General features: G+C 38.9%; 1 protein-coding gene across 1 annotated transcript; it reads left to right on the top strand.

Moving 5' to 3' along the window:
• The first annotated feature begins 71 nt into the window (after positions 1-71).
• Cd40lg (CD40 ligand) lies at positions 72-12,222 on the top strand. Its single transcript, XM_026392229.2, has 5 exons — positions 72-333; positions 2,225-2,356; positions 7,016-7,070; positions 8,948-9,007; positions 11,846-12,222. Exons 1-5 carry the CDS (start codon positions 178-180, stop codon positions 12,220-12,222), a joined length of 780 nt encoding a protein of 259 aa, XP_026248014.1. The 5' UTR covers positions 72-177.
• The last annotated feature ends 10,666 nt before the right edge of the window (positions 12,223-22,888 follow it).

Raw genomic sequence — 22,888 nt, 5'->3', positions numbered from 1 at the left:
CTTTACGTAACTTTTTAACTAGGAGAGAAGACTACGAAGCACTTTTTCCAGGAAGTGTGGGTTGCAACGATTGTGCGCTCTTAACTAATCCTGAGTAAGGTGGCCACTTTGACAGTCTTCTCATGCTGCCTCTGCCACCTTTTTGGTCAGAAGATATCATTTCAATTTTAACCCAGCATGATCGAAACGTACAGCCAACCTACTCCCCGATCTGTGGCCACTGGACTGCCTGTCAGCATGAAAATTTTTATGTGTTTACTTACTGTTTTTCTTATCACCCAGATGATTGGATCGGCACTTTTTGCTGTGTATCTTCATAGAAGGTTGGACAAGGTAAGATGAACCATGAGCCTTTATTAACTAATTCAAACTCTTATTGATCTGTGGGTTGCTTGGTTTTAGTTCTAACCAAATGATGGTCGATGGTAGAAAACCAAGCTGATTACTGGCCTTGTGGCATGTTTGTTGTCTATTCAGTCAAGTGTCATGTTCTTACCTCTGATTAAGATCAAATGAGTCCAACCTTGTAAAGAGCTTAGAACAGTTGCCTTGCACATAGTAAGTTCTATGTGGGCATAGCTATAATTATTTGCTAAAGTTTTATTTGAAAAGTAATTTTTTCTGATAGAGACAACTTTTTTCTTTTAAACTTCCATCTAGGGGAGGAGAGAATCAATTTGATCTGAAAAGTCAAAGTGCTGCAGATTAGCACAGACATGGAAAAGTGCTTAAATTGGCAGGGTTTTTTTAAAAGCAAAAATGGTGTTCTCTGAACAATGCTTCAAACACCAGTTGTAGTTGCAAGCTGCTCAGTTTCCCTCTGAGGTGTTTTACCTTCTTAAACAGTTGGGCTTATAGAAACAGAAAAAAAGAGTAAAATTAGCACGAAGTTTTGCATTCTCAGAAAAAAATAACAGGAGTTTTCCTGTTTCCATATATTTGTCCACTTATTGGCTCTATTGATAAAACACCAATCATAGTGTGACTAGGAGAAAATGAATCAATTATCTGGTTGTTCCTAAAAGTCTGGAGGTGGCAACTGTAGCTAGACAGCACCTGGGTGACTGCAGTTTCTCAGGGATCCTTGACTGTCCTCTCTTGGAATGCACATCTAGAATTAAGGTCACAGACTTCTCTATCAGTAAAAGGTGAGGTAGTGAGGGCTGAGGCAATCTACTACAAAACTCAAATTGTAGATTTCACTGCTGAAAAAAAAAAAAAAGATGGGTTCTAGGACTGCTTGCTCGTTTGTTTGTATTTGGTCTGGTAGATTCTGTCAATCAAATGCCTGGACATAGGCTTAGCTCTTAAAGGAGAAATACTGACCTGGGTAGACTTAAATGTTCCATAACATTCAGGTGTGTTCTTAGTGACCCCCAAAGCTGCTGGTTAACTTGGGTTTTATTTGTTTGTTTGTTTTCATGCTGAAGATTTGAACCCAGGGACACTTTACCACTGAGCTGCCTCCCCAGTCCTTTTTATTTTTATTTTGAGACAGGTTCTCTCTAAGTTGCCCAGGCTGGCTTCAAACTTGTGATCCTCCTCCCTCAGCCTCCAGAGTGGCTGGGATTATAGGCCCAGCTTTCGATCTTGTTCTGAATCTTAGAAATCTGCTCCTAAAACAAGATAATGCTATAGGATTAGTTGATGACACAAGTGAATTCTATACATTTAATTACTAGAACATTGGAAAACAAAATATCTTGTTAACTTTGGGGATTAAAAACAATTTCTTTAAAAATGCAAATATTTTCTACAAATATTGAAGTTATGAAGGAAGAAAATTGTAATTAGAATCAAAGTAAAATGGACTCACATCATAAATTAACTTCTTTTGAAAGCACCTCTTCATGAACAATAAAATAAAGTGGGTAAATTAGCCCAGCAGGAAACTATTTTATAGACTGATGGGAAATATTACAATTATACAATATTGTAACTATGGTACTTTGAAAAATATACACTTTGTAATGACAGTTCATTAGAATAGCTGTGATTCTACCTACAGTTTCAGATAATATGCTTTCTTAATTGCTGGATTTTGCAGATTTTTAAATGGCAAATACCAAAGGCAATGATCTGACATAATAATTTATAATCTTCCCCACTTATGCTTTCTCAATGTCCTCTTGTTGGTATAATGGAACTGAATGTGGAGGCAGGCATTGTTAGCTGTATTCTTCTAATGAATGACATTTCTCATCTCCTTGTTATTTCAAAACAGATAGAAGATGAAAGGAATCTTCATGAGGATTTTGTATTCATGAAAACGATACAGAGATGCAACAAAGGAGATGGATCTTTATCCTTGCTGAACTGTGAGGAAATCCGAAGTCAATTTGAAGGCTTTGTCAAGGTAATGCACTCAGTTACTGGTAAAAGTCATTTAAAAGTTTTACTATACTTGTTAGGTTGAGAAACTGAAATCTGACAATGTGAAAGTTTGAAGATTTGTTATATCTACACATGCACATATACACATACATATGTAAAAATATATACATACTTGCATGGATAAGAATGTGTGTATGAAAAAAAAGCAAAAATTAAGCCAAAATCCTACATTAAAAAGAAAAGTTGGATGGGCTGGGGTTGTGGCTCAGCAGTAGAGTGCTCACCTAGCATGTGTGAGGCACTGGGTTTGATCCTCAGCATCACATAAAAATAAATAAATAAAATAAAGGTATTGTGTCCAACTATAACTAAAAAAATATTTTTAAAAAGTTAAAAAAAAGGAAAGTTGGTTTCCAGGCACAGTGGCATATGCCTGTAATCCCAGCAGCATGGGAGGCTGAGGCAGGAGGATTGCAAGTTCAAAGTCAGCCTCAGCAATTTTAGTAAGGTGCTAAGCAACTCAGTGAGACCCTCCCTATCTCTAAATAAAATATAAAATAGGGCTGGGGATGTGGCTCAGTGGTCAAGTGCCCCTGAATTCAATCCCTAGTACCGAAAAAAAAAAAAAAGGTGGAAATGGGTACATTCCTGCTTGATTAAAAACAAAAAGGCTCTCTCTGGGAAAAAATATACTTGTGGGCACATTCATGCATCCTCAGTAACTCACACATGTTGATGCCACTGAGAAAAAATGATGAAGAAGTACACCAAGTTCTATTTTTTGCATTTCTGTATCTCCCCACCCAAACCTTGATGTTTTCCCACTGGGCACCATAGTCTGTTCCCCATTTTCCAGGAAAGCAATAACTATTGGCAGCTGCCATGTTGGCAGGTCACAAGTGAATGTTGCTTATACCAGGAGTAGTAGGGATTCCTGACAGATGCAGTCTCTAGTACTTATCCCATGAAGGACTTCCAGGTACTAACAAACATATCTACCTACCTAACAAACATATTTCCATGCCAATCAAACCAGACTTCATAACATACCACTTGCTCACAAAGTCAGTCCAGTAGAGCCAATCATGGCCAGAGGCAGAGAAGGTTTGAAGCCTTTTAACACAAAAGGCTATTAGCCACCCACTAGTGATATGGCCAATAATGGGTACCTAAAATAAGAACTTCTAGAATTTTTATATTACTTTGGTCATCACAGACATAATATCAAATGGCTCTTTTTCCTGAAACAGACCATCAGGAATTCTCTCTGCCCATTTCCCTCTCTGAACACTGAGTCAAGTGCCCTTGGCCTTCAGCTCACTTAGGGGTTATGTCCAGGAGGCAGCACACCACATTGAGGACAGCCCTGTGTCAGGTTGAGTGGATACCTGAATAAATCAACAGGAATTAGTTCTCACATGCAGATAATATGTAATTGAATAAGGGAGTAAGGGACTTCAGAATTTATTCTTGTCCTCCTGTACTGTCACCAATGTATAATTTAACCCAGTAGTGAAAACTCAAAGAGCTTATTCCTGAGTCACCTATGGGGATCAAAATGTGGCTCAAATCTGTAGCTGACTTTCAGATTCTTTACACTAGGTTTTATGGAAATTTTAAAAATAATTTTAGATGGACACAATACCTTATTTTATTTATTTATTTTTTATGTGGTACTGAGGATGGAACCCGGTGCCTCACATGTGCTACGCAACTGCTGTACCAGTGAGCTACAGCCCCAGCCCCTATACTAGGTTTTAAATGAAACTTCCAACCCTTTATCTGTAAGACTAACCAGATTGGGAAATTTGGGGTTTGTCCAGTTCTTGGAGGTTTCTAGCAAAGAGTATTGGGAAGTATTGCAAATTTAAATGTAAATAAAACCACATTTAAAAAATTATTAATTATCCAAATAGCATAATCCAAGTCTATGTGCCTTGAGCTAATGACTTCACCTCTCTGGGCCTCTGTTTTCTGATGTATAACATGAGAAGGCTCAGATTATCTGCAAGGGCACTACCAGCTCTGACAGTCTGTAATAATATGATTAGCCCTCAGTCCCTTCCAATGGCAGTGAGAACAGCTTGTTGGTTTTTCCTTCTCTCTCTTATGGAGAGTTTTACAGTTGAACTGCCAATTCCTCGTGTCCTTATTTCAGATCAGAATTGTAAAACTTCCAAAACCAACTACCGGATAGGTGTAAGGAAAACAGTTGGTTTGATCTCTCTGTTTATACATATATGAAAAAAGTAACAGCTCCAAGTTTTGTATTTTAAAAAGATAGACCTTTTCAGGCAAGTCAACCAGTGACCTCCTCCTTGTTGAGACCCAGGAGGTCCCTTGTCTGAAATGTAGCAGGTATGGAACCCTGATCAAAGCCATCTGACAAAGTCCTTCAACTGCCCAATCCTCCTCCAATGCCTGACCCCTTTTCAAATACCAATTCCCCCAAATTTCTCACTCCAAAAATATTTTGGACTCTTTTTAATCCAACAGTCCAACTACAGAATAACCTCAGATAGGATTTGTGTTTTCTCATCTAATGGTAGCAGGCTTTCTTTCCAGGCTATAATCTGGCTTGTCCAGAGCAACAAGCTTAAATTTTAGGGCTTTGAGTCATAGGGCTTAACAGAGTCTTAGAAATTATCAGATCCGCTGGGCCATAATCCCAGAAATTTAGAGGGCTGATGTGGGAGGATCACAAGTTCCAGGCCAGTCTCAGCAACTTAGCAAAGACCTGTACAAGGCCCTGGGTTCAATCTGTAGCACTGCAAAAAGGAGAAAGGAAGGAAAAAATAAGTCTTTTTCCACTACCCCTACCAAGTGATCACCCCATCTTTATTTTAGCATGCCTACTGACAAGGAACTCATTATCATCTGAGGCAGGTAACCGTGCTGTCACTTTGGGAGGAAAATGGGATTCAGGGCTCAGGGCTAAATGAAGGCATCATTTTGAAAAGAGAAATTTCACATAAAAACTACCTGTCTCGCTCCCTGCTAGAATGTTCTATTCAATGATTATCTGCACATAATCCCTGAGATGCCTTTGAAAGAGTCAAATCATTTTGTTTTCAAGTTAAAGGGCAACCTGTCCATATGTGCCACATAGAGTTCTAATTAAGAGAGAAATAACTATTCCTAGATTTTCTGAAAATCAACTTTAAAAAGTCTTTCTGTTCAAATGATGAGAGAAGGAGAGAGAGAGAGAGAGAGAGAGAGAGAGAGAGAGAGAGAGAGAGAGAGAGAGAGAGAGAACGAGAGAGAGGCTCTGGGGAGTGTGGCTGGGAAAAGTTCACGAAAAGGCAAGGCGGGGTGCATAAAAGACAAACTTTGCTGACTTCACATTTTCATCTTGGCCAGGTCCTGACACCAATGCAAACATCTAGCCTAAAAGTATCTCAACCTTGATCATCACACTCTAGTTTTTTAAAAGACACTAAATAGTCATTTGTTTACTTGTTATCTCGCAAACATTTTCCTGTTGCCGCATTTTCACGAGGCCCCACTTCAGCTCAAATGGAAAGTTGAAGGCCTGCGGCCCCTGTGAGAGTTTTGAGACTCAGGTTCTCCTTGGGGCTCTGTGACTTACGCCCTCACATCTGGCAACTGAGCTGAGCCCACAGCTAAACAGTTAATAGGAGCAACACAAATTCCTTCTTGGGGAGGGATGCAAAGGGAGGGCTCTGTATGCAATTGATTTCAGAGATGGGAGGAAGCCCAGGACTTTGACTATCAGAAGATGGGAAAATACCATTATCTTCCCACTTGTGTTCCTAATATAGAATAATGGAACAAATCAAGCCAGACCTGCGAATGTGTTTCTACTCTTGGTTTAAGCCTTGGACTCTTTGGGTGACCTCCAATCAGCCAGTTAAGCCCCCCAGGCCTTTTGTTCCAGTCTCTTTAAAATGGCAGAAATGGCCTTGATCATCTTTCAACCAATGTCAATGGCAGTTGTTTTTGGCTTCTTAAGAACCTCTAATATCCCTTCAGTTTGTAGTGAAAATAAATCTGTTAAGTGTTGTATCTGCCTTTGAACAAAGCAGCATTGGGAGATGACCTGTTTTCCTAATAAATACAGATTCAAATAAATTCAAAATAAATACACTCCATATAGGATGACCACTGAGAGAATCTCTTAAGCCCATTGACAAGAATAACAAAATTTAAAATGTCTGAAGGTCTTTTCATATCCTGGAATTTTTGTCTTAAGGTTAAATTTATTATTTATTATCTTTTCCTATGAGATTTCAGGCCAATTTTATCCTAATAGATATACACTATGCTTTATGTTAAAAAATATGCCATTACAAGTTCCCAGGGTAGAATCAGCTCTCCATTCAGCATTATTTGTCAATACCTGTCAAAGCCAGGGAGGTCGGGGTCATAGGGAGGCTCAGTACCACAGCCTCTGGTATAGAGAGAGCACTGGAATGGAGATAATAAGGCCTGGATTTTGTTTCCAGATTCTCCCCTGGGATTTCTGGCCTTGTCAACCCATCTGTCAGAGCCATGGGCTCCCAATTGGTATGATAGAATTAATGACAGCATCTTTGTCTATATGATAATCCTCACCAGAAACAGACTACAAAGTAATGACGGATACCAAATCAATTATATTTCTAAAATCCTGCAGCAGAGTTCCTGTCAAAATAACCTTTTGCAATGATTCTTCTTTTAGGATATAATGTTAAACAAAGAGGAAAAGAAGAAAGAAAGTGTTGAAATGCAAAAAGGTAAGCTGCTTTTTACCAATTTTGATGAACACGTGAAAAGTAAAAGGAAGTTTGAGGCTGATCATATTGAACAACCCAGTGATGAATCAGGAAAGTTTTAGCCCTGGAAATAAAACAGAAATACCATTTACAAATGGGTACTTTCTCTGGTCCCTCTGATTTGGAAAGGCTTGGTGTGTATGTTCCTTTAATGATGACTACTAAATATGAAAAATCCCATTATATTCAATTTCTTAATTCAAAAACCATACAGCCTGGTACCACCTTCAGAGGATGAGATGACAAAAAAGCCATCAATTGGTAAAGGCGGCATCGATCACCCAATGATAACAATTTTTTCATCGGGGACAGTAGCCAGTAGAGCTTCTAGAATCCAAAAATGATAGTGTGACAGCATTCTAATTTTTGTCCTATGCTTGAACTCAGAGTATCCTGAACATCTAGGGTTAGGAAGGGACCATGATGGTTCTCAAATCTAGCACAATCCCCAGAATATAAATCTCTTTTAGTAAAAAATAAAAGGGGACACTATCAGGTCCCTGTTCAAACATGCCTAGGTATGAGGTAGCTTCTACCTCATAAGATGGCCTGGTCTACCTCTGAACAGCTCTAATAATTGTGGTAAGTTTAATATACTACTCAACAGAAGTCTTTCATCCTCTTGAGTTGAATTTAGTTCCAGTAGTTTCCACTCACTGAACCCAGTTCTGCTCTTTGGGGCTAAACTAACCAACTGTCTAGATATGGAAGACAACAAATATGGCCCCTGTACTTTGATTGGGTTTTTTATTTTCTGGTTTAAAATACTCTGTGTCTTCTAGTATTCCTCTGACAACAGTTTCTAGGCTTTTTCCTCTTCTAGTTACCTCCTTTTCTGGAAACACCCACTTTTACCTGTTCCTTTTAGACTATAGCACCCCCAAAGCAGCACAATAATACCTGACATGACTTGAGCAACTGAAGCAGGAGAGAGTATTGCCAGAGAGACTAGTATATAACAAAGTTGGTGACTAAAATGCTATAGCTTGTGCAAATCTAAAACACATGAAGAAATGCATATAAATAGAGACATAGATACTATTTTCTGACACAAAAAGAGTACTCAGAGCCTTAACCATTGGTTGGTATGCTAAAGAGTCATCTGATTCCCATGGAAGTTTCATCCTCAGAATGACTACAAGATAGGTTGAGTGGTACCATGTTGTATGTTAATTACAGTGAAATTTGAGAAAACAGTTCATGTGGATGCTGCCTTGTAGTCTTCAGGAAAATCATAAACTTAACCAAACTGGCCTTTCAGGTCATGCAGTTTGATGTCAACATTTGCAGGGTACCTTCAAAGTGCCCAGCACCACACATATAACTGGAAAAAAAGAAACTTCCAGACAGCCTTTGTACTTTCAAGACCAGCACATCTAATTAAGGAGCAAGGCTTTCTACATGAGAAACAGAGAAAAATCCAATAGTTTAGCCAGTTTCTTGACCAAATCAGACTCAATAAGCATCTTACTAGCAAAGTCTGCAGACACAACTTTGGGACCCACTGAAACCCCCATTGTGTGAGTTGTTCCTAAAAGCAAGATTCAAATTAGGCTTAATGAAGAAAGTATTTTAGCCTCTTTAAGTCTGTGTCAATTGGAATTCAGTATTGAACAACTATTAGGAGAATGAAATCAGTGAAAAATTTCTAGTTTAATTATTGATATTAGAAACCAACTTTTCCTTCAGTGGGAAGAATTTCAGACCACATAATCATTCTTTTTTATAATCTGTTTTAGCATAGTCTCTGTGACACACTTGTAGAAACTGCACCATATAGTCCTATGAGCAGTTTCATATTTTCTTGGCCTGACAGTTTGCTTTTGGTTTCATTTCAGGTGATCAGAATCCACAAATTGCTGTACATGTTGTAAGTGAGGCCAGTAAAACAGCATCTGGTAAGTCCCATAGCATCTGAGCACCAGCCACTCAAGGGGGAAAACTGGGATATAGAAGCAATGCAGCCTAATGATGAGGCTCCCCTCTTCCTCTGGGGCCCAATTTACAAACCTACTCATACACCTCAAATGCTGTCCTTTGTCTTCAAAGTGAGCTCAAATGCACAGATGGGACTTAGAGGGACAAAGGGAGATGGGAAGCAGTCCCCATGTTCTCATTATGTTCTTGCTCAATGGCTGATTCTAAATGATGAATTACTGGGTGGAGGGACCATTATTCTGACAGCATAGAAGAGATGGCATGTAGTGACCTCCTGCCTGGGAGCATCCCTCCTCCTAACCCCTCTTCACTATGTGTAAATGGGCCTCAGGGGGTCTTTTCTGTCTTCTGTCAATCCCTGTATGATTAACCCCAGCCTCACTGGGGCCAACCTCAGGGAAATTAAAGGTAAAATCATTCTGTAAAGATCAATAGGTGCCAAGACGTTAGATTTTCCAATGAAGTAACAACAGACGACATACTGTGATCTTTTCAACTCTGAATGATTTTATTTCCATATATGTTCTGCTATCATTCTAGCCCTTAGATTTTTTCCCAAATCTGTACCTTGCAAAAGCTGATGTTAGAGAATGTGTCGCATCTGATAAATGATGGAAACACGTACGCTAGCATAAAATCCCCCATCTACATAAAGGCAAGAGCATCAGAGCAGTCTTTGAAAATTTCAGCAGATTGCTCTGGAATGGAGTTCTAAAGAGAGAGAGAGAGCACTCACACGTGTGAGCACGCATGTGACAAAAACAGAGACTGAAAGAAAGAGAGGAAGACACTGTCTTATTGCTGAGGCAGCTTGGGCTTCTCAGTGGACCATGTATATACATGGTTATCATGGATCATGGTATGGAAATAAAAGCACCTGATAGAGAGCTTTTGAACAATGGGATTCAAGAACCATGACCACCACTTAGTGGTGAGTGGCGTTAGGCAAGTTCCTTTAACTATGCAGCAGTTTCCTGCCTTACCTACTTGACAGGGTGACTTTGAGTATCAAGTCAGCTAATGTGAAAGAAAGTTATGCTGTCAAATTATGCTATACCACTGAAAGGTGCCACTACTTAGCTTACCTCATTGTGATTTAGATGTCAAAAGAGTGACATAAAGTCCCTAATTAATATCAGTTATTCCTATAATAGTTAATAATTCTATCAGATGTCCCTTTCTCAGAAAATACACTTAATGGAGAACATCACAACTACATTGTAACTACATTGTTATGCCCATGGAAGCCATTCACATGACACCTTCTCTTTTGGATTACATGACAGCAACAGAGAAACCTCTTAAAATCATCTCCTGCTAGTCTTTGTCCACCTATACCTAAATTTTTGCTCTTGGATATATTTCCTGGAATTCAGACTCTCCCCAAAGTCTCATGACTGATATCAGTCCTACAATATCTTAAAGTCTATATCAAGTAGTTCTGCAGGGGGTCAAATGGGAAGACAATAACATCCCTCTCCATCCCAGTCTCCAATTTCTCATTCCTACCCAGTCACACTGCTGTAGACTTGACTTACATCTTTCAGCAAGGACTAAAATAAAGAATTAACAAAGTGAACAAAATGGAATAAAAGATAGAGAACCCGTCCCTTTTTCTGAATGGTCCCAAAGTGAAAACATCATATGGGAAGCATAATTTCCAAAGTTTTTTTGTTGGGGGGGGAACCTAAAAATGTCAGGCATTTTAGTATACCTCTCTCTTACCTGAGGATGAGTCTTTTTTTTAATATTGTTTAGTTTTCAACGGATCTTTATTTTATATGTTTATATGTGGTGCTGAGGATTGAACCCAGTGCCTCATACATGCTAGGCAAGTGCTCTACCACTGAGCCTCAGCCCCTAAGGATGAGTCTTAAAGATAGAGTCTAGTGCCCTGATAGACCTAAGACCACTGAATAGGACTTTTAAAAAAATGCTCAAGGAAGCAAATGCATCAATACTTTCACTTTTCCTCAACCCCCACCCCCTGTTAGCCAATCTAGCTCTCTGTGGGAGCTGAGATTTGAAGTTGGGCACATATACTACTTTGAACCCACTCAACATCTCAGCAGAGAAAATGGCACATGGTTGGTGGGTACTCTGGCTTAGCCACAAGAATACAGGCACTTTCAAGTTGGTGGCACCCACTACAATGGGAGATCAAAATGCACATAGTGAAATGAACACACAGTTTATTTTCATACTTCCTTGCCTAATTTTAGTCCTTGCTGTGGGAGGCAGGTCGGTTTTGCTACATGATCAGCTAGGAAGAAACAGGGGCTTTTCTCTGAGCTAAGGCAGAGCTAGGTAGGGTAACAGCTCTTTGACTTTATGAAATTCAAGGCAAGCAAGGTATCCATGTTAATATTAGCAATGATTTTGTCTGAATAATTTGGTATGCATAATTCATGATGTGGAATTTTGAAATCACTTGCACTTTCTTAAATCCAAGGGAAAATTGGCTTTTAAGAACTAAAAAGACAAGGAAACTCACTGTGAACTGTTACTTTATTTAATCTCCACAAGTTTCTGAAATGTGTTTGTTTTAATATCAGCTCCACATTGCCAATGAGGAACTGAGGCTCAGGGAGATTAAGTGACTTGTCCAAGGTTGAAGAAAGCTAGCACTGAAATCCAGCTCTGACTCTAAAGCCCATGCTAATTTGTTATCCACAATTCCTCCATAACTCTGAGGGCTGGAAGGAGCCTTGAGAATCCATTCCTACACAAAGCTATTTCCAATTAGAATGTGAACCATGTTCTTGCTTGCCCTTAACCAGAATTTTCTCTTTTTTCAGTTCTACAGTGGGCCAAAAAAGGATATTACACCATGAGCAACAACTTGGTAACCCTTGAAAATGGGAAACAGCTGACTGTTAAAAGAGAAGGACTCTATTATGTCTACACCCAAGTTACCTTCTGTTCCAACCGGGAAGCTTTGAGTCAAGCTCCATTTATAGTCAGCCTCTGTCTGAAGTCCTCAAGTGAATCTGAGAGAATCTTACTGAGGGCGGCAACCAGCCACAGTTCCTCCAAACCTTGCGGCCAACAGTCCACTCATTTGGGAGGAGTATTTGAATTGCAATCAGGTGCTTCACTGTTTGTCAACGTGACTGATCCAAGCCAAGTGAGCCATGGGACTGGCTTCACGTCTTTTGGCTTACTCAAACTCTGAACAGTGCAACCTCCTAGGCTGTGGTCAAGCTGACAGTGGCAGTCTTCATAACACAGCAAAGCAGTTGAGACCACCCCCTGTTGAACTGCCTATTTATAACCCTAGGATCCTCCTCATGGAGAAATATTTATTATGCACCCCAAGGCATGTAGGTCTGTAACAAGTGAATTACAGGATGGGCAACACCCTAACAGACCCTGCTCCATAAGAGCTTATATTCTGAAGCAGCAACCCCACTGATGCAGACACCCACAGACTCCCATGAAAAGACGAGGTCATTATGCACAGATAGAAATCTGAGTAAACAGCAGATTATTAGCCAAGTTCAGTTTTGTTTATTTATGTGCGTGTCTTTCAGTGGATAATGTATTTGATTTACTAGTGAAGATGCAGAAGGGAAATGAGGAGCCTCAGCTCACACTCATATGTGGTTGACTCTGGGTCCCTGAGGCCCTGATGAAGGAGGCCAGGTTCTAGAAAGTCTACCATTGTGGAGAACTGAGAAACCCTACCCCACTACCACCCTAACACTCATTCATTCTTTCTCAATCTCCATCCCTCCCTGTCTCTCTCACTTCAACACACACACACACACACATACACATACACACACAGTTAGGCTGTTAGTAATCAGCTGCCTTATTTCTACCCTGTCCGTATCTGCAGCACTGAGATGAGAGGCAGCAGCAGAGAAATCAGCTCCAAGCCTGCCTTCTTCTCATCATGAAATGACTGTATTTAAAGAAAATCTATTTTGTGTCCCTATGGTATCCTTTGTCTCCAGAGTGAATTTGTCATTATCTTGTTATTTATTTTTTGAATAATAAAGATCCCTTAACATTATTGTTATTGTTTAGTACCTAAAACTCACAGCCAGGTTGGGGGAAGAGGAAGGAAGTATTTGGAGGGGATTTTGCCAACCTTTGTACTAATCTCATAAACTTAGTTCTCAAGCTTGGAACATAACAAAATGTCTTGGTGACAACATACTCTCCAAAGTTTGTCATTACCTTCAATTCTTCAATGGATGACAAAGAGGCCTATTCGGTGAAAAGCAATCTGGGTCTTTATCTCCAGTTTGCATGAAAAAGGTTAAAGGAGATTGACATTTAAAAAACTTAATCACAGATAAGCAAAACTGGAGGGAGGGCCTTAAATGAGAAGCAGTAGCCTATCATTTTAACAGCTGTCTAGGTTGTTCCATCTTAGACAAGAGGAAATGGAAACAGGATACCCTGTGGGTTTATTGGCCCCATAGTCTTCCACTGAGTCCAATAAAGTCATTTCTAGTTGCCTCTAATCAGGGAATTGTTCATGTAAGAAAAACAGAGTGGCATCTTCATCTTTACTGATAGAGTGCTTTTTAAGACAAACATCATCTATCCATCTAAAAAACTATTACTGTAGAAATAAGAAAGAGGAAGAAGCAGAAGTATGGCATCCACTCTTGGCCACCACCCCTGCTCTTCAGCCCTGTGGCTAGCACAGCCCTGTCTGGACAGGGTGACTCTGAAGAGCTTGCAGTATGAGTACCCAAAACAAGGCTGATATGCCAGACCAATGTAGGTGGCTTGTATACTTTCTCCAATGGGAGAACTTTGATATGAACAAGGGTGATGTTGATTCGGGAGCTCACTGTATATGGGTCCACAGTGCTTTCTTATCCTCCAGAAGCAAAGATCTTTCTACCCTGTTAACCTTTGCATGGGAGGACTGAAGGAAGTGGGGCAGCTGAGGAGACACTATGATAACCTTACAGGTATGGGTCTTCCTTAGGAAGGCCAGGATTCCAAGACTACCTGAGGGAAGGACCTGGCCCAGTTAAAAGAGAAGGACACAATACACAGGTCCCAGCTCTCTCTTCCTTATAGTAGGTGAGTGCCCACTGTAGTATTGCCAAAATGCATTCTACTGTCATGTATTATTAATTAGAATAAAAATGGCTATAAAATTATCACATTCCACATGACCTATTTCCTCCAGCCACTCCCACCCCACTTACCACCCAATAGTTCAAATTGTTAATCCATTGAATTGAATAATTCACCAATGAGGTTTCAGCTCTCATAATCTAACCATTTAACCTCTGAACATGATTACATGGGATATCATATATGTTTCTAACACTTGAGCTTTTGGGGAAACACTTCATGTCCAAACCATACCAATAGGTTCATCAGAAGGGAATTCATGTCCACGTAGGCACACTTTTTTTTTTTATACTTTACACTCATGACCTCTTTTCATTTAAACATCACCCCTGCATTTCACCCTGTTTTCTTCTTCCTTGGGAATCATTAACTTCAAGATTATTTCTACCTGTAGTAACCAAGTTCCTAACAATATCTATTATCAAAAGTAATGTTATTGATACAAAACACTACATTTTCTAGGCTCATTTTCTCCCATGGTTTCTACTGCCCTCTAAATGTCATCTCCTGTAGTATCAACCCAGACCTTTTCCCTAAGCTTCAGTCTCATATAGATAACTGCCTTCAGCCTCTCAGACTATTTCATCAGGAGGACATCTTGATCCCATCCATCACCCTCTTTTCTTTATGTCCTCTGTACTTACCATGAGCCATCTCCCCGGGTTCATGGTTTTAATTACCACTTTCATGCTTCTAATGTAGTACTTTTAGTTTTTACCTAACCTCTTGAATTTGCCTCCATCTCCAAATGGTAGGCCCAAGCCCTTAAACCTAATGCATCCAAATGGAACTCTTGATCTTGCCCTCCACTTGATAGGATCCACTTTCACAGTTGCTCACTCCAGTGAGTGGCATCTTCCTCTACTCTGTCTAATCCAGAAACCTGGCTTAACTATCTCTCAATGTCCTCATTCCCCATGTGCAACTCTGCCTGCTTATACTCATCAACCCTATTTCTTAGTTCTTTTTTTCTCCTGGGGATGGAGATATTCTAGGCACAGCCAACTACCACCAAATTACACCCCTATCTCCTTACTTTTTACTTCTATTTCTTCTGTCACTAGTCCAGCCTAAATTATCATTATTTCTCTTCTGGAATAGTAAAGTAGCCTCCAAGATTTCTTGACCCTTCTCATCCATTCTCCATGCACAGCCATAGTGCTGTTAAACACAGTTATGATTTTACCACTCTCCTGATTCTTATTGACCTAAGAATGAAGACAAAAATAATTAACTTATCATATCTTCTACCATCACCTCTAAGTCTCCAGATGTAAGACCCATTTCATTCCCCAAATGCATGCTGCAGTTTTTTTTTGTTTCTTTTTTTTCCTTTTTTTATTGATTGTTCCAAATATTACAGAGCTCTTGATAAATCATCTTTCATACATTTGACTCTATTGGGTTTTGAACTCCCATTTCTACCCCAAATACAGATAGCAGAATCACATCTGTTACATACTCACATTTTTACATAATGGCATTAATGTCTTAATCTGCTACCTTTCCTAACCCCTACTATCCCCCCTCCCCTCCCCTCCCACCTTCCCTCTCTGCCTCCTCAGCTGTTGTTCAATTCTCTCCCTTTTGCATGCTGCAGTTAACAAGTATGGCACTTAATGTGGTTGCGATTTTCCGTACTGTGCTGTGAGATTCTTGAGGACCAAGACCTTGTCCTCTTCACCATGGTAACATCATTGTCTACCACAATGTTCAGCATAGAATTGGCCCCTTTTTGTTTCATGAAGGAATAAATGAGTGAATAAATGCAGCTGCTTTATAACTCAAGAGTCCAGGAAATAGTTCTGTGTGTTAGTTGAAGAAAAATTTACAAAATACTCATTATATCAAAAATATCTAAATAATAAAAATGTGTCCCTGGAGTAGAAGACAATTTAGAACTAAACTGTGGATAAAAATAGATAATTTATATTTGTTATAATTTCATTGTAGTCTGAAAAATAGTACATGATGCTTGCTCCAAACTTCACTTGAACACTTTAGTAGTTGTTCTAATAAATGACAAGAATTTGAGTACATTTCTGACCTACCTATAGTAAGTCATCTAATTTAGTTCCAGTTTTATAAACATGTTACTTACGTATTCCATCTAAAGATGAAGAAGGAATGCTTGAAATTCCTAAAAATTTTTATTTCTAGATAAACAAAAAATTAACAAAGTAAAAATATTACAATGTTTGTTGTTTGATGGGAAACAAATGACTATAAAATGCAAATAGGATGTGTAGCAAGCTGTCAGTACAGGGCACCCCACTTACAGGAAACAACACATAAACACTTGGGCTTCAGGAGAGAACCCATTTTGAACCATATTTGACTATTTCTACAGAGTCTGATACCACTGTGTTGGTACCTGTGCTATCTTAGGTCTCTCAATAAACCTAAGGCCCTTTGAGACACAGAAACATGGAACTAATTATAATTTTAGTTATGCTCTTTTTTTGTGAACCACATGCCCATTTAAAAAAAAAACAGAAATATTCATTGTAGTGTGGAGATTAATTCTGGAGCCTAGCAGATATAGTCTTAACCGAGGTTCTGCTATTTACCAACGTTATAACCATATGCAAGTCTTTTTGCCTCCTCTCATCCCTTGTCTCCTCATCTGAAAATTTTGCACATTTTAGCTTTGAGATGATACAGACATACAACCTGAAATTGTAGCTGCATCCATGGGTCCAGAGCTCAAAAGAAAGGTCAGAATGAAAAAAAAATGTATGGATGTGGAAGTCATTGCATTTTTATAAATGAAATAATAGGACTACTTCAGGAAGAGGCTAGAGAGTGGAAAAGAATGTTAAGGATCAGCAATATTCAGGGGACAGGCAAAGGATATGGGTACAGCAAAGAAGATAGAGGGGTAACCAGAAAGATTGAATGAAGGGCAAGGAAGTTAAGGATGACAAAAACAAAGGAAAAAGAGCTCTATTGAGAAGGCAGGGTTGAATACTCTAGAGAGGTCAAGATGGGTATTAGCAGGCAATCATCTGAATTTCTCAATTAAGAGCTCATTGTTATATTCCATGCCTTTATAACTATGTCAAAATGAATCCTATCATCACATATAACTTAAAAGAGTCAATAATAAATAAGGCTCATCGTTGACCTTACAAGGGTAGATAGCTAAGATAGAAGCCTTAACAGTTGTCAAGTGCAGAGGAGGAAATGTGGTAGAAAGAGGTAGATAGATGGAGTCCAAGAGGCAGATAGCTCAGGAGATTAAATCCCAGCTCCACCACGTACTAGCATATTGTTCAACATCTCTGTGCCTCTGTTCATTTGTAAGATGGAAATAACGGTAGATAACATCATATGGTTGTTGGGAGGCTTACATGAGCTTAATATAAAACACAGTACAGTGCCTAACACAGGAGAGGTACAATACTGTATCTATTGGTTCAGAATAGGAAAGGTTAACCACTGAAGGTGTATCAGACAGAAAGGCTATTAGGTGTCTACCAAAACCTAGGGCTATAGAAGTAGGAATCAAGGGACTTCCAGTGATCTAACGGCTTCAAGTTCATCCCACTGCAGTTGGAATCCAAATGTCATGAAGCTACTGCTGCTACTACTGCCCATGAATGCTGGCTGTCACATAGCCTCTCACCCACAAAGGTTTAGTAGACATATTGGAATGTGGAATACAGAAGCCACAAACATGTATTTAGAACTGCCTACAGGCCACCATGCTCCAAGAAGAGAGCTCCTGCCTAATTTAAGTACTCCAAATCTCATTGGCAGAACTTAAAATGCATCAGAATCCTCATTTTATCCAGAAATATAGCTGCAAGGAATTCTCATAAATGTACTTTTTGGCCTTTGTTAGCAGGAGGGTAAATAAAAAAGGGATAGGAATGGATGGTGGATAGCAAGGGATCCTACACAGCTCATCTACCTTTAGGTAGAACAAATGTTTTCTTCCTGACAGATGACACTAGCCTTTGACCGTGGACAAAATAGAGGATCTCACTGATCAAAAAAGTCATATAAAATATAAAGATAGACAAGGACAAGACTAAAGATCAAGAGATAAGCTTGAACGGGAAAATAAATGTATCCTTTTTTAGTATTAAAAGGGAAATGATGAGAAGAGGTACAAATAGTTTATAATTTGGGGCCAAAATAATAGAGGTAGGGAAGTTAAGAAAAGTTCAAATTCATGGGCAGATGATATTTGCTCCCTACTTTACAGAGATAATACATGCCATGAAATAGAATCTTCCCTGAGTAGAAAAGGTAGAGATAGGCTAGGGGTCCCAATGAGACTGGACTAGCAAATAATTCTAACCCCAAACTAAAAACCATCTATATTCCTTCTCACCATTTCCAAAGGAAATGAAATTAGAATGTCAAAGAGCTATCTGCACTCCTGTATTTATTGCAGCACTATACATAGTAGCCAAGTTGTGAAACCAGCGTAGGTTTCCATCAACAGATGAAAGGATAATATGATATACGTACACACAATGGAATACTATTCATACTTAAAAAGAAAGAAATGCTGTCATTTATGACAACATGGATGAACCTGGAGGACATTATGCTATGTAAAATAAGCCAGGCACAGAAAGACAGATATGGTATGAACTCACTTTATATGCAATCTAAAAGAATCAAACTATGAGAATCAATAAATGGGGTGGCATCAATATGAACATCATATTAAGTGAAATAAGCCAGGGTCATATATTTTCTGTCATATGCCCTTCAGTAGATGGATAAAGAAACTGTGATATATACGTGTGTGTGTGTATGTGTGTGTGTGTATGTATAGTTTTATATATATATATATATATATATATATATATATATATAAACTAGAGATAAATAAAGGACAAAAGGGTGATTTTCACAAGAATAGAAGGGAGATCAGCAGAGTAGAGGATGGGAATTAAGAGGGAGGGAAGAAGGAAGGGAAAGAGGAGGTACTGAGCAATGAAATTTACCAAATTATGTATTTATACAAATGTAACCAATGAACCCACTATTTTGTAAAACTATAATGCACCAATTAAAAAGGAGAAGTAAATAAAGATGGTTCTGTCTCTTGCTTTAAAAAAAAAGAAGAGGTACATATGGCTAACAATTATATGAAAAAAATGTTCAGCTTATCAGGGAAATGCAAATCAACATTATACTGAGATTCCATCTCATTCCACTAAGAATAGCAGCCATCAAGGATAAAAATAACAGTGCCTAATAGAACAAAAAGTAGGCCCAAATTTTCATCATGTCAGATTAGGTCCTGACTTCCTTCACTAGGCTCCTAAAACACAAGAAAAAAAAATCAAGAATCAATCGCTTCTCGGCCTTTTGGCTAAGATCAAGTGTAAGAATCAATAAATAGGATGGATTCTAACTAAAAAGCTTCTTCTCAGCAAAGGAAATGATCAATAGCGTGAAGAGAGAGCCCACAGAGTGGGAGAACTTCTTTACTACATGCACACCAGATAGAGCACTAATCTCTAGGATATATAAAGAACTCAAAAAACTTAACACCAAAAAAAAAACCCAATCAATAAATGGACAAAGAAACTCAACAGACACTTCTCAGAAGATATACAATCGATCAACAAGTATATGAAAAAAAATGTTCAACATCTGTAGCAATTAGAGAAATTAAAATCAAAAATACTCTAAGATTTCATCTCAGTCCAGTCAGAATGGCAATTATCAAGAATACAAGCAGCAATAAGTGTTGGTGGGAATGTGGGGGAAAAAGGTACACTCATATAGGGCTGTGGTTGTAGTTCAGTGGTAGAACACTTGCCTTGTACATGTGAGGCACTGGGTTCGATCCTCAGCACCACATAAAAATAAAGTAAATAAAATAAAGGCATTGTGTTCACCTACAACTGTTGAGAGCCACAGCCAAAGGGGCCCCAGCAAACTTCCAGCTGCCGGCTGATGATTGGCTCACAGTGGCCCCAGCAACATCTAGCTGATTGGCTCCTCTGCGGTCATGTTCATTGGGCTGTTTCCCTGCCCTTCAGACTGCCAGCTGATGATTGGCTCACAGCGGCCCCAGCAACATCTAGCTGATTGGCTCCTCTGCGGTCATGTTCATTGGGCTGTTTCCCTGCCCTTCAGACTACGGAACTGCTCATTGGGGGACTTCTTTGGCTCCGCCCACACGACCTAGCCAATCGGCCTCAAGAGCAGGAGGATTGTGGGAGGTGGTTGTTGGTGTGGGGGGATAGGCTTGTGGAAGCCGGTGGTGGCAGTTGGGCTCTGAGGGTTTCTTTTCCTGAGGAGCTGTTTTGCTTGGCGTTTGTAGTTCTAAAAATAAAGTTAGTTTCTTTTGACAAGTGGCTCCTGAATTGTGCCCAGCCAGACTGCGGCATACAACTAAACAAGAAATTTTTTTTAAAAAGGCACACTCACACATTGCTGGTGGGACTACAAATTGATGCAACTAATCTGGAAAGCAGTATGGAGATTCCTTAGAAAACTGGTATGGAACCACCATTCAAGACAGCTATCCCACTCCATGGTCTATACCCAAAGGACTTAAAATCAGCATACTATAGTAATGCAGCCACATCAATGTTTATAGCAGCTCAATTCACAATAGCTAAATTATAGAACCAACCTAGATGCCCTTCAGTAGATGAATGGGTAAAGAAACTGTGGTATATATATACTCAATGGAATATTACTTAGCATTAAAATAGAATAAAATTATGGCATTTTCAAGTAAATGGATGGAGTTAGAGAATATCATGCTAAGCATAATAAGCCAATCCCCTAAAAAAACAAGACCAAATGTTCTTTCTGATAAGTGGATGCTGATCCATAATGGGGGGGAGGGGGTATGGGAAGAATGAAGGAACTGAGATAAGGCAAAGGAGAGAGGGGAGGGGAGGGAGCATGGGGGTAGGTAAGATGGTGGAATGAGATGGACATTATTATCCTAAATATATTTATGATTGCACAAATGGTGTGACTCCGCATCGCTTACAACCAGAGAAATGAAAAGTTGTGTTCCATTTGTATACAATGAAACGAAATACATTCTGCTGTCATGTAAACTAATTAGAAAAAAATAGAAAATAAATAAAAGTTAAAAAAAAGAATACAAATAACAAAGCTAGGTGTGGTGGCACATGCCTATAATTCCAGTGGCTTGGTAGACAATAGGTAGGCAGGAGGATCACAAGTTCAAAGCCAGCCTCAGCAACTTAGCGAGACACTAAGCAACTTAGTGAGACCCTGTCTCTAAATAAGAGGCTGGGGATGTGGCTCAGTGGTAAAATGCCCCTGGATTCAATTCCTGATTCTCTCTCTCTCTCTCTCTCTCTCTCTCTCTCTCTCTCTCTCTATATATATATATATATATATATATATATATATATATGCTGGCAAGCATGTGTGGGAGGAAGGTGATACTATAAATCAGTCCAGCTACCATGGAAATAGTACAGAGGTTCCTCAAAAAACTAAACATGGAACAACCATATGATATAGCCATACCACTTCTCAGTGTTTATCCAAAGGAACTAAAGGAGTTTTATAAAATAGAACAAAATTATGTCATTTGCAAGAAAATAGATGGAACTGGAGAGAATTATGTTAAGTGATATAAGTCAGACTCAGAAAAACAAGGGTCATATATTTTCTCTCATATATGGAAGCTATAGGGTAAAAAAGAAATCTCTTGTGAAAAGTAGAAGGAAATCATGGACAGAGGAAGAGGATCAGGGGAGGGAAGAGGGAAGGCAAGGAGAGGTATTAAGAAGTGAAATTGATCAGATTATTTGCATGTATGAATATGCTGCAATGGAATCCATTACTCTGTACAATTAATGTACACCAATAAAAATTTCAAGTGAAACTCTCAGAAGTAGAGAATAGAATGGTGGTTTCCAGAGGCTGGGGTGGGGGTGGGGAGATGAGGAAATGCTCATCAAAGTGTACAAAGTTTTAGTTAGAAGGAATGAGTATGTGAGACCATTGTAAAACACGCTGACTACAGCTAATGCTAATTTATGATGTATTTCAAAATAGTTAAGAGAGAATTTGTAAATGTTCTCACCACAAAGGTATGATGACTATTTGAGGCAAGAGACATGTTTGTTAGCTGATATGATCTACCACAATGTATATATATTGAAACACCATACTATACCCATAAGTACATACAATTATTTTTCAATTAAAAATAAAATGAAACTTTAAACAATTAAAAGTGAAAAAAAAGAAATCTTTCTTCACTCCACCTAGAAAAAATAGAAACAAGTCACTTATGTTATAAAGCACTGTTTATTCTTCTTTATGGAAAATGTCAATTTTAAAAGTTTTTAAACTAAAAACAAGTTAGAAAATTTGCGCTTGTGTAAGAAGGGACATGACAGAGAAGAAACTGAGAGGCCTCTAAAGGCAGCAGTTTAGTTACAGAGGAACAAGAACCCATTTATAGAGTATTGTAAACAACACAGCTATGAAGACACTTCTCTCGGGTTAACATGGCTTCATTTCCTTTATATTATTGTTTAGTGTATGAACACGGACAGCTCTCTGCACAAGCTTCATTACCCAGAGTACCAAGGGCCTCTCATCAGAAGGGCCAAGTCCCCAAAACATGCATATGTACATATCACTTTAAAATAAAGATCTTTCAATATCTTAAGCAATCAACTAAAATATTTTATAGTCACAAAAACGTTTCCTATGGATATACTTTGCACATTTATTGCAAGCCGTTAACTAACGCA

The sequence above is a fragment of the Urocitellus parryii genome, chromosome X (assembly GCF_045843805.1).
Source record: "Urocitellus parryii isolate mUroPar1 chromosome X, mUroPar1.hap1, whole genome shotgun sequence".
Taxonomy (NCBI): Eukaryota; Metazoa; Chordata; class Mammalia; order Rodentia; family Sciuridae; genus Urocitellus; species Urocitellus parryii.
Note: the sequence above shows the minus strand (reverse complement) of the source record. Positions and strands in the feature narration are given on the sequence as shown.

What these genes read in the sequence shown, in the direction of transcription:
- Cd40lg (XM_026392229.2), top strand. Translation starts at nt 178, where the DNA reads ATGATCGAAACGTACAGCCAACCTACTCCCCGATCTGTGGCCACTGGA. An exon ending in AATTTGAAGGCTTTGTCAAG is followed by an intron (nt 2,357 to 7,015) that starts GTAATGCACTCA and finishes TTCTTCTTTTAG; the next exon opens with GATATAATGTTAAACAAAGA. An exon ending in AAGTGTTGAAATGCAAAAAG is followed by an intron (nt 7,071 to 8,947) that starts GTAAGCTGCTTT and finishes GTTTCATTTCAG; the next exon opens with GTGATCAGAATCCACAAATT.